The sequence below is a fragment of the Corticium candelabrum genome, chromosome 6, assembly GCF_963422355.1.
Source record: "Corticium candelabrum chromosome 6, ooCorCand1.1, whole genome shotgun sequence".
Taxonomy (NCBI): Eukaryota; Metazoa; Porifera; class Homoscleromorpha; order Homosclerophorida; family Plakinidae; genus Corticium; species Corticium candelabrum.
Window position 1 is genome coordinate 7538951 of NC_085090.1, and position 12450 is coordinate 7551400.

Below are 12450 nucleotides of genomic sequence, written 5' to 3' on the forward strand. Positions count from 1 at the left end.
TTTGCTAGCTGTTAGCTATAATAATTGTTGTTGATCATGACTCTTATAATTACTTGGTAGCTATATACATATATGGTAATTCTATAGTTTGACTGAGTTGGTTGGCTCAAACGTTATAATACATGCAGTGAGCAAACTTAATTGCCGTTGTACTAGTGTGTTCTAGTCTTAATTTCTAATATATAACAGTCCTCAAATTGAACATATCAACTTTGTGCATGCATGGTCTCTATCTCATACCAGTATACTCTTGTAAGCTATGGCGTATTTGTTGTTCTACAACAATAGAGATCGAATTAAACGTAGCCTTGACAAAGCAGCGTTTCTTGCCAACCAGGTATTCTAGCTACAACAGTTATAGTTACAACCTTGAGCGCCCTCATCCAACGTAAAACGATATATCTATGCGCACAATTATAAAAATTAAGGTGACTCGAGAAACCATGCAACTATTTGAAATACATGACCATTACAAACAGTACATGGCACATACCTAGGATAATGAAAAAGTGACTTCTTTGAAACACAGAACTGCATCTGTAAATAATGAGTTGTCGCCGTTCACAAGACGATGGAACAGGGGTTCGTACGATGGAAAACGTTGCTGGAACATTTGGAGTCGTTGCTCCTGTTGATGATCTTCCACTGGGTCAATACCAAAATCTCCAAACAGTGTCAGGGTTCCTCCACTTTGTTCGTAGAGACTAACTGCTTCTTCAGCAGTTGGCACTTGTGCAGGGCGAAGACGCTTGGCCATGTTGTTTTCTTCCATCAGCTTGTCTGGAATTCCAAGCTCTATATAATTTGCTATTATACAACAATTTGCACAAATACTCGGTGGAAACACAGTCAATCAATTTACTTGGAATTCTGTGTTTGTTCCAAGAGCTTACAGCAAGAGATGCGCCTACTTGAGTGACTCTCATTGTGACGTGGGACACGCAGAATTTTGTTATCTCACAGTCCATGTCAATAAGTCCCCTTGACTGCATCTGAATTAGTGCATCTTTCACTGGATAGTTCATTCTATTGTTGATTTCTACCCAAAGTCTTTCAATCATATGATTCTGTACATGAGATCAACCAGTCATGTATATACTCATGTAAGTAAAAGTATGTACCAAAGTGCATGGAGCTAAGTATCAGAATCAACAACATGTGCCTACAGGCTCTGATGTGCCTACATGCATGCAGGTGCACAACTGCCCGTATATATAATATATATTTTGACACACCACAATTTGGTGCAGTTCCCACACACGACTTCACATACATCAACTATACACACAATACATACAAGTAGCACAAATATAACCAAACTAACACTAAACATATATACTGTGCAGCAATCAACGGTGCAATACTTGTAGCAATATAGTTGAGTGCTATATACAGTATCAGTACTAGTAATACTCCAGCTTGCATGCTCTCATACTCTCAATTAAAGCACAAGGTAAAGCTGCATTTAAATCGTGTGTCAATTCAGTATCAGCCAAACGTTAACGTGATCGAGCACACTTTCTTATCGATTACAGACATACATCTCACAGCGTTGGCTAATTGATTATTGTACAAAGAACATGCTACTAAAATAGACACCTTGGTTGACGGTGATTGAATAGATGAGGCCTTTGAGGTATTTTCTCTTTGGTCTGACAAATGGTCCTGCACAGCCAGCATCAGGTAGAACTCTCGACCACGGTCTACTCGTATTTGATCCCAAAGACCGTACTGTAGAACAACAGGCCTTCGAGATATATACAGTACAGTTAATTAGCAAAATAGAGCTGCCTTAGATTTATGACAAATTCATACCGATAGAGATGTTCATAGATGGCAACATTATTCTTCACAGGCATTTTGACAAGTCCGACCACTTTACTGCTGAATCCATCTACTCCTGCCACGTGAGTTACGCCAAACATTGCTAGCTTCTCATTCTGATCCACATGCAGTTTTTCGCCGAAGTAGTCTGCTCTGTACGGCATAGGATTTAAGAGAGTAGCTATTCCTTGTCTTCTTGACTGAGCGTAGTCTGGTGACACGGTTTTGAGTGCAGCACCTACTCTATGGACTCTATGGTGACTGTACTGTATGCCCTTAGCTGCTAAAATTAAGGCCAGTCATCGTTTTCCTACCATAAGATGGTCCGACCTGTCAAAGTCAATATAAATATACATACAGGAATTATAGGCCACGCACACAGTATACATGCAGTGTACAATCATGACCTAGCTATGGTGATCATGAGTAAATCATGACCCAATCTAAATATAATGAGCATGCAGCCAGCTACCTAGAGATATATAGCTAGTGCTCACCTCGCTTACGGCGTCAGACACGCAGCGTTCTAGTTCCTCTTTAGTCAGAGAACAACGTCGACTTATGCCTCTGTCTGTACAAAAACGTCGAACAGATCGTTCGCTGAGTCCCCGAAGTCCTGGAAACATCGTCTGTAATTCTTCACTGATGACAGCATGACTATTACCCTCTTCGACTCGCTTCCGAACAAAATCTTCGTCAACTTCGTCCATGGAGATCGAGAGTGGAGACAATGCATGACCTGCCGTTAGATCGTGAGATGATAGATACCAGCTGGGGCTTCCCCGCCAGATGTTTAGAGGCGTGGTCTAGATGATCCACGCAAATGTCCTCTAGTTAGATAGTTGCTTGGAGTCTTTCCAAATCGACTAGACGTCAACTTTCCAGTGTAGGCTAGACGTTGATCTCGTTGATTATAGATGCCCTAGACGCGCGCCTCCATGCAACGGGCTTCCTAGCCTCGAACTTCCAGACCAGAGGCTACGGACTTCCCCAGAGCCATATATATATGGCTCTGGGCTTCTAGGAATGTCTCACGCGTGAGAGTGACGGTTGACGAGAGCCATTGAATTTAACATTGAAATTGAACTAACGTGCTTGTAATTTCAATATTCCATTGCATTGAAAAAGGAAATTGGTTAAAAATTAAATGTGTTTTCAATATTTATTTTAATCCGTAAATAATTATAGTCCGTCGATCAATCAATTTTCAATTTTTAATAGAATTAAATATTGAAATTGCAAGCAACTTGTAGGCAATTTTCAATTTCTAATTCAATATTCAATTGTTGCCGTGAATTGAAAATGAAATGGACGAAATGGTTATGCACCTACCGAGACTGTAGACGTAACATGTACTTTATCAACGTGTGTTTGAGTAGCGTGGTTGTTAATTCTACTGAGCTCTACAGTACATATTCTCTCTAATTTTGCTTGCATGTGCAGCTTTACGGTGAGTACATGTTAGCTACAAAGCGTGTTGAGGACTAGAGCACCTGCTAAGTCCTTTAGTGCGTCAGGACACAAATCTAGCAGAAGTTGCCGTCTTGCTGTGACAAGAGTCTGGCCCTCGCTGCAACAACTGCAACTGCGCCATGTCTCTGTGTGGTCATCGGCGCTGGTGGGCGATAATTAATTACCAGACAATTACTGATGGTTTTTTCTCCGCGTCTGTCTGTGTGTCCGTCTGTTGGAGCGTTTCTCAAAAACTGTGAGTCCGATCTCAGCCGAATTTGGCTCGCGCACGCCGAATTCATTCGCATCGAAAGTGAGACCATGGTCGTCTTCCTGACTTCTCCCACGACGACGCGATCGCACTCGCTGCCGCTCGCGCGTGAATATCTCTGGAACGGCGCGTCGTATCTCCACCGAATTTAGACTACCCGTTCCCGACGTCGGACGGTACGCGCTGAGCGTGTCGTTTATTGCGGGCGACGCTGGGAAACGGAAGATAGTTTTGCAGATATCCGGGTCTTGAAAAAATACGCCCACAGTCGTTTGCCAGTCTATGACAGTCGAAGAGCTGCCGTGTTTAATGCACCTGTTCCCCGAAACGCCAGCAACGTCTTCGAAGAGACGACGTTCAACGGGACTGTTGAAATGCCGAGAGTCGGCATTTGTTACATACGAGGAATGGATTATCCGGGTAAGTATTGCACGTGACTGGCACGTTACGGGATTCACGTCGAGATGCCAGGTTCGATACACCTGTTCCTCGCAACGGCAGCAACGTCCAAGTCGAAATGGCTTCAACCAATCGCTAATCCAATCAACAGGATTTTTGGAAACGGCAATTGAACGGGATATAACTATGAATGAGAATTCTGTCTGGCTGCTACTAAACAGTAAAAGCACTTACACCACGGCTAATTAGTGACAGTAAACGGTTCTCTATACAAACTCTACTTGACCTGGCTACACCCCCTCTGCCTCTCCAACCATCAAACGCATTTTTAGATACTTTGTGCTATAATCTCTACCTACAAAGGCGACCTGTCTGTCTGTCTGTCTGTCTGTCTGTCTGTCTGTCTGTCTGTCTGTCTGTCTGTCTGTCTGTCTGTCTGTCTGTCTGTCTGTCTGTCTGTCTGTCTGTCTGTCTGTCCTGTCTGTCTGTTATTAATAGCAAACAGTGTCTGCAAATCAATAATTTGTGTGATTAAACTATTATCTGGGCGAAGCCGGGCATTGGAGCTCGTTGTGTATATAGAGTGATCTACAACTTAGTTGTAATGTCATGTGGTAGTTTAATTAATTAATTAATTATACCTTATATTTAAAATTTTAGTATTTAATGATGAAATATAATAAAAAGTGCAACAAATTTTGATATTATTTATGAAATTTTATGATTAATATCAACCATATTTTATACAATATTTTGTGTGTATTATTAATACGTGTACATGTATTGACATTTACATTTAAGTTTGTTTGTTTGTTTGTCTGTTTGTTTGTCAGCCATTAAGTGTGTTTGTCATTTGTGTCTATTGTATTGTATGTTGTACAAGGGTGTGTTGCCAGATCTGTTGGCATCGGCGGGCGATTATCTTCGTATCTGGAGGATCGGAGAGTCAGAAACGAAACTAGAGACTCTTCTTGACAATGTGAGATGTTATGCTTGTGTGTGTGTGTGTGTGTGTGTGTGTGTGTGTGTGTGTGTGTGTGTGTGTGTGTGTGTGTGTGTGTGTGTATGTGTGTGGTGCGATAGCTCAATTGGTTAGAGAGTCATCTTATGGAGTGTTTACATCCGGAACCTTGAAGGGTTGCAAGTTCAAGTCACAGTGATGGCGAGGTATGGCATAGTTTCCTTAAGCAAGAAACTAACACACATTTGCGTCTCTTGACTCAGGAGTATAGATGAGCACCTGGTCATTGACTGGGGTCCTAAGCAGCCATTGGCTGTGACGTGACATCAGCCACTGGGGTCCTGGTGAGATTTCGGGTGCTCACACCACAGTTGGCTTCACAAGTCGGTGCTCCTGCGAGTGGCTGGCCCGGCTCCAGGAGTTTGCTAGCGCAGGCCCAGAGTTCCCTGAGTAGCGCACAGGGCCCAGCTTAACAGCTGGGGGCGTGACCTCTGAGAGGCATCTCCTGACATTTAGGATTTTTTAGGTGTGTGTACATGCACGTGTGTGTGTTTGTTTGTTATTTTGTATGTTTGCTGGTTAGTTTGTTTCGTTTGTCTGTGTATTTCTGTTTGTTTGCTTGTTCTATGGTTCAGATTTGTTTGTGTTTAGACTTGGCAGGTTGTAGATCGTACGAATGTTATTTCTGGTCACGTAAGTCTCAATTAATTGCTCACGACAAGGAGGTATGCATTGAATTTCTATTGCCAGATGAACAGGCAGACAGATGGATGGACGGACGGACAGACAGATGGACAGACAGACAGATGGACAGACAGACGGATGGACAGACATATAGATGGACAGACAGACTGATGGACAGACAGACAGACAAACAGATAGATAGACAGACAGACAGACAGATAGACGGACAGGCAGACAGACAGATGGACAGATGGGCGGACAGGTGCATGAGTACATGGTATAATTAACTCACTTTATGTTTGCACCTCTCAGGTGTATGACATCGCTTTCAGTAGAGCTGGTGGCGGCCGTGACTTATTCGCATCTGTCGGTGTCGACGGATCAGTTAGAATGTTTGACCTAAGGTACGAACAACACAAAACGCAATCAACATCCATTGATAATCACAGTAAAGTATCAACAGTTGAGGAAATATTGCAGTTAAATTCATGCCAAACTGCCTTATTTTTGTTGATTTTTGTATCGGTTTATGTGTTTTCTTTGCAGACATTTGGAGCACTCGACGATCATTTACGAAGATCCACATCATCACGCTTTGCTGAGGCTGGCCTGGAACAAACAGGATCCAAATTATTTGTCCATGTTTGCGATGGATGCGTGTGATGTGAGTAAGAGTATGTGTTTATTGTTGATTCATAATCTTGGATAAGCCGGCAACCGTCCACCTACCCACCCATCTGTTTGTATGCCTGTCTGTCTTTCTGTTTGTCTGTTTGTCTGTCTGTCCAGCTGTCTGTTTATCTGTCTGTTCATTTGTCTCTCTATCTGTCTTTCTGCTTACCTGTCTGTCTGTCTGTCTGTTTCTCTTTCTGTCTGTCTGTCTGTCTGTTTGTCTGTCTGTCCAATACATATATACAAGTCAAATTATACAGAATCACCTAGAGACTACAGATATCAAATACTGAACCAACTGAGAACTAAAAATTACATTTTCTAACTACTAAAGAACTCAAAGAGGGTCCAGTTATTACAACACTAATTATTGGAGATGAAAGCGGGTTGTTTTTGCGTGGACTCTGCAACCCAAGGATGACGTCTTGCGTTGGATTACTCTAGCATTGCATCGCTGTAATTGAATGCTGAACCTTTTCCGCCAGTGATCCATAAATTGTGCCGAGTTGCGCCGACCATTTTTATCAAAAGATTGAGATCCGAGAGAACGTGGGTATTGGTCTCCTTCATCACCCCATCTACCAAAGTGTTTAATGACTAAAGGCTTAAAGATTATTTGGTTGCCAGTTGGTAGCCTTTCATCTTGCTATTTGATTTTTTTTCTTTTCTTCTCTTTGCTTCGAAGCTAGACCATATACTTTTGAGGATGAGGGAAATACCTCTGAGCTCCAGGGATGGGCAAGAGAGATGTCTAAATCAATACTCATACCAGAAGATGTATTAAGTGCTATAACGTCTGGTCTGTTATCCGAGTTTGAGTAGCGATGTCTTGGCTCTCTCCTGTGTGGTATGTGAAGTTCACTTAGACAATCAGCCCAAACATTTGCAATGGATTCGTGACTCCAAACTGGGCCACCACCAACCTTGCATGTTAAAAGATGATACTCGCTGTCGTCAAGAACTGCTCCACACTGACACGAACTCAACCACACCAGAGAACAGACAGGCAAGCCCAACCTCAGATATGACGTCAAGCGATAAACGCAAGAATCAAGTGCGAAACACATTGAGGTTGGAACAGCGTTGACCCAAGCACCTGCACCTGCACCATGTAAAGAGCGAATTCTGGCAGCATCTCCTGTTGACTTCACTGTATCACGAGACATAGATTCAAACAAATCATTAGATAATCGCTTCTGCAATTTGCCTCTAGCAGGTAAGTACTCAGACAGTTCATTCGAGGGAATGAGGCTCTTTAGTGTCGCACCTGTAGCAGATCTCGAAGATCCTTTCAGAAGCAAATCTAAATCTACTCTCAAGTTAGGAAAACGCTTGGGTAGTGCATCTATTGCTTCAACCCACGAGGCTAAGAAAGCACTAGCTGCTATAGATTTGACAGATGTTAGACCAAAACCACGTAGTCGGACTGGTAGAGTGGCTTGTTGCCATGCCAAGTCACTGAGTTGGTGATAAGATAGTAATTCAGAGGAAACTTTGCGTGTCTGTCTGTCTGTATGTCTGTCCGCCTGTCTGTCTGTTTGTCTGTCTGTCTCTGCCCACCTGTCTCTCTATCTGTTTGTCTGTCTGTCTGTCTGTCTCTTTGTTTGTCTGTCTGTCTGTCTGTCTCTTTGTTTTCTCTTTGTTTGTCTGCCTGTCTGTCTGTCTGTCTGTTTCCCTGTTTGTCAAGTTGGTTTTGCTGCTATGCTGTTTTGTGGCTTGACTCTCTCTGATTATTACTCTAGGTAATTGTTCTAGATGTTTGTGTTCCCTGTATGCCCGTCGCTCAACTCAACAACGATCGACCTCCGGTCAACAGCATTGCATGGGCACCACACTCTTCATGTCACGTCTGCACAGCAGGTAACAACCATACAGTCAGTCAGCTAGTCAACCAACCATCTACCACATTGCTTCTGTTGATCACCTTCAAACAGCACTTGGTAGTTGTTATTTATCAGTCCTCTTTGTGTATGCAGGTTGCACGTTGTGCTCTGTACATGTACTGTTGTGCAGTGATGCATGTACGCACATTGTGCTGTGTATGTCCAGCGTATTTAGCTACGCACGGTTAGTAATACATACAGTACAGTCCTGTTAAATTGTCCTCCAGGTGGCATCTACTTTACTTGTGTTGTCTGTATGCTGCAAACCTTAGAGACTGATTTGTTGGGTAAATGCAAATGCACACTTTAGTATCCATTTTTATCTGCTACTATGTTGCGTTGATATGGCAACAGCATTAGTTAAAAATTGTGGTTTTTAAGAAACACTGATGACTCACAGTGTTTTCATGCATACATTAGTTGATGTCTTGTGTGTGTGTGTGTGTGTGTGTGTGTGTGTGTGTGTGTGTGTGTGTGTGTGTGTGTGTGTGTGTGTGTGTGTGTGTGTGTATGTGTGTTTTTTGCACAGCCGATGATCATCAAGCGTTGATTTGGGACATTCAGCAGATGCCTTGTCCCATTGAAGATCCAATACTGGCCTACACAGCGGAGAGAGAAATCAATCAGATTCAGTGGGCATCCACGCAGCCAGACTGGATTGCAATGTGTTACCATAAGAATCTAGAGATTTTACGCGTGTGGCAATTGTTCCTATTCTTATTTGTTTTCTCTGTGTTTTTAATTGTATGTGAATCACACTTGCAGATAACGAGGAGGGATAGGGTCGTAGCTTGTTGTAGAACGCTGCATCCACTACCACAACAACACACATAAGTGTGTGCATTCGTAGAGTGTGTAAAAAACAGCTCAGAATACGCACATACTTTGTATTGTGTGTTCGTTGATAAGTAAGTCAAATAAATCAATGAAATGATATAGTTGATCTGTTGGTCGTCGGGTGTTCTGTATAAACCCCATCAACAGTTGGTAATGAGAGACAATGATACAAATATGTGGGCCTCCTGAAGTCGAATGTAGAGAGAGAGTTACTCTGAGAGTTTACTCAGCGTAGGCATGCAAACCATGTGGGTCAAGGTGGTCATGGCCTTCATAGCATGCTCACTGCATTACTTCCGATTGCTTTATAATAGTGTTTGCATGGCTCCTAATCTCTTTACATCTATGTCAGGGGTTGCATTTTAGGTCTGCGACTCTTCCAGCCATTTTATTTTTGAATTTTTATTTTTTGTTAGCAATCTTTATTATGCAAGCAAATTTGCAAGCCAATTTTTATTATTTATTTGTAATGTCGATTGAGATTTTAATTTTGATTTTATTTTATTTACCATCACTGAGTTCTCATTGATCTTTGGGTACCCAGTAGACCTAATTGTTACACCAGTGGTGTCAGAGCTGGGGGATGAGGGGCAGCATGCATGCTTTCCAACTCTGAGGACAACCTTTAATTTTGTAAGGAAACATTATGGCAGTCAAGCATGCAACCAAACCTCCATAGTCTATCTACTTCAGGGTGCTCTCCAGCTGCGAGTTGCTCTGTCGCTGCTGTACACACTTGTGAGTTTTGATTTTAATGAAACATTGTGCTATCTATTATTGGTAGAGTAACCAGAAAACTTGCTACAGCTAGTGCAAATGTTGTGACTAAATTAAGTTTTGATTCAGTGTTGTTGCTTACTTGAGACACACAGAGCAAGTCAGCTCGTTACCATCTACGTAGGGAGGACAAGGAAGTGATCCACATGCTCCTTCAACAGGATAAAATAGATTGCCATTCTGGTCTGGAGAACTTCCAACTGTCGGTTCTGCGTTGTGGTCGACGCACACGTACATGTTTCTTCCTGAATGACCATGATATTCTGCCATGAGATATCCATAGTATGCCCTGCTCCATCCACTTGGACAGACGTTTCTTGCTGGTAACATGAACTGAGTGTTCTTAGTGGCAGCATAACACACAGCACAAGGAACATCGTGGTTATGCAATCCTTTATTGATGAATGGTTGAATGCCATTACTAAGTTGATACTCAGATCCATAAATATAACTGGCTCCTTGATGGCCACTTCTAGAATATCCCCATATGGGATTGAGTGGAAGACACTGAGTGTTGGCTCCACCTCCACCGTGAGAGTAATGCGACCCAGCAGCAACTCCAGAATAAAGAGTTTGTACTTCAGTTGCCGAACACTGTTTCCTTCCCCATTGAATGTAAGTAACACCACTTGTTCCAGGAGAAGCTGGAGCAGCTGTACAAACATTTGACTATTGTATAGTTTAAATGTGAATGGCTGTGTCTGTTTACGTGTGCGTGCATGTGTGAGTGTGCGTGTGTTTGTCTTCATGACAGGCTGTCATGATGACACAAGTGGCATCACTGCTTGGTGCATATGGTCGTTTCTCAAGGTCGAAGTGCGTGTAATCACTCTACATATTATCATAACAGATATGTTGTTTATTGTTTACCTATTCCAGGTTCTCCTTTTGCCCCTTCGTCACCTGGGAGGCCTCGGGAACCCGCAAGGCCGCCTCTTCCCGGCATCCCAGGACTGCCTGGAGTGCCTTGTATTCCTGTAATATTTCAGTAACAAACCATGGTCACATATTCCAAGATCAGTGCTTACCATCTCGACCTACACAATACATAGAAGAGGCAAATTGAGATGATTTTCGAAGACGCAACTTTGAAAATAATATATGACATTTATGCATGCAAACCACTGGAAGAGTACTTTTGTCAGGATTAGTGCTACAAACATATGAAATAAATTAAGGACAAAAATGGTATTATCTGTAGCAGGCAACGTTGTTGCAAAGCATACATACTGGCATTCAGGTGTGTGCATGCAGAAACGTTTAGCCAAGAATGGGGACTATTATATGTTTATGTTTTATACTTACCGTCTCTTCCAGGCAGTCCGGGTTGCCCTACAGTAAACGTCAATTATTATTATTTTTATAATTTAAATACTCAAATTTAGTGTCTTACCACGACTGCAAATAGGACTGCTTTGGGACGTCTTGCTCTAAAACCAAAAATATGTTTTGTAGGAGAGTTGGAGAAACTTGTAGAGATTATTATACACGACAACTAACTGACGCTCGTCTTACCTGACTTACTGACTGTCCATTGACCGTGACCGTAAAGATCAAATCCAGAAGTAAAGTACAAAATGCAGTAAACCTTTAAAACATTCGAAACATATCAACCGTTCTTATTAGACAAAAAGACTGATTTCACTTACTTGAGAAAAGTCATTCTTGTTGCTAACAAGTGTTCAGATCCAAAAGAGTCTGCAAGTCTCTTCTCTCCTCGGTCTCTGCAGTAAATTGTCTGCTACTCTTATTCGCGTATCCTTTATATGTAACACCACACACTGATGATGTAATCATGTTTTTTGCCTTTCCGGGTCATCTCTAAGACACGGATCTCCGTTTCCTAGGTCTGGTTACATCTCCTTTCTGTGCACTGTCTGTTTGTATGACTGTAAACAATGCACGGTAACGCTGATAAGGTAACAATTGATAACGTTACTAAATTATTCTGACTCCATATATGGTAGAGGTTTTGCAGACACACTTGCTAACTACTGGACATGGCTCATCTTGCAGACACTCATAGTAATAAAGCTCTCATAAATTAATCATGAACAACGTCTGTTCATCATTCGAAGGTTGACCTTGCAATCTTATTAGAAAATGTTACCAAGAGAACAGCAGCGGCATTGCAGGTGCAGAAGTTAACTGTTTGGCGTTTTGAAAAGGATGGCAGAATCCATGGAGGTGTCAACACACTGCAAAAATTAGGTGCTCGATCTCTAGACACCACTTTAGTGTTCCAAGAGCAGTAAATTGTAATGCCTTGTGCAGACCAGAGAAGGAAGGAAGAAAGCCAAGAAGTGGTCCAGCCTAACAAAATATATTGACAACTTCTTGGAAGGGATTATCTGTCGCCCTATCTAGATATCCACAGATATTGCACAAGTGGAGAACTACTAACCATGGATAAGTTGCTGCACGCTTGCCATTATATGAAAGAAGACGTCGACTATACACTTGGAAGACACGCTCTTTACACCACCGTCAGAAAGATGGACTTCAGATACAAATGAGGAACAAAAAAGCTGCTCATAATTAAACGAACAACACAGGATATAATAGCAGCTCGTATCCAGTTTGTGAGTCCAAGAGACAAATTGTGAACAGAAAAGGCCCATCATCTACCTAGATCGTTGAATGCTCACCATGCACACTGTGCAGTGATCTCTAATTGATACATATGATGG

General features: G+C 42.1%; 1 protein-coding gene and 1 pseudogene across 1 annotated transcript; one reads left to right on the forward strand and one right to left on the reverse strand.

Moving 5' to 3' along the window:
- The first annotated feature begins 3921 nt into the window (after positions 1–3921).
- LOC134180912 (DDB1- and CUL4-associated factor 7-like) lies at positions 3922–9518 on the forward strand (annotated as a pseudogene).
- A 273-nt stretch (positions 9519–9791) lies between these two features.
- LOC134181425 (short-chain collagen C4-like) lies at positions 9792–10751 on the reverse strand. Its single transcript, XM_062648702.1, has 2 exons — positions 10631–10751; positions 9792–10404 (listed from the first exon to the last, which is right to left on the reverse strand). The coding sequence occupies exons 1-2, from the start codon at positions 10704–10706 to the stop codon at positions 9839–9841; spliced, it is 642 nt and encodes a 213-aa protein (XP_062504686.1). The 5' UTR covers positions 10707–10751; the 3' UTR covers positions 9792–9838.
- Between the last annotated feature and the right edge of the window lie 1699 nt (positions 10752–12450).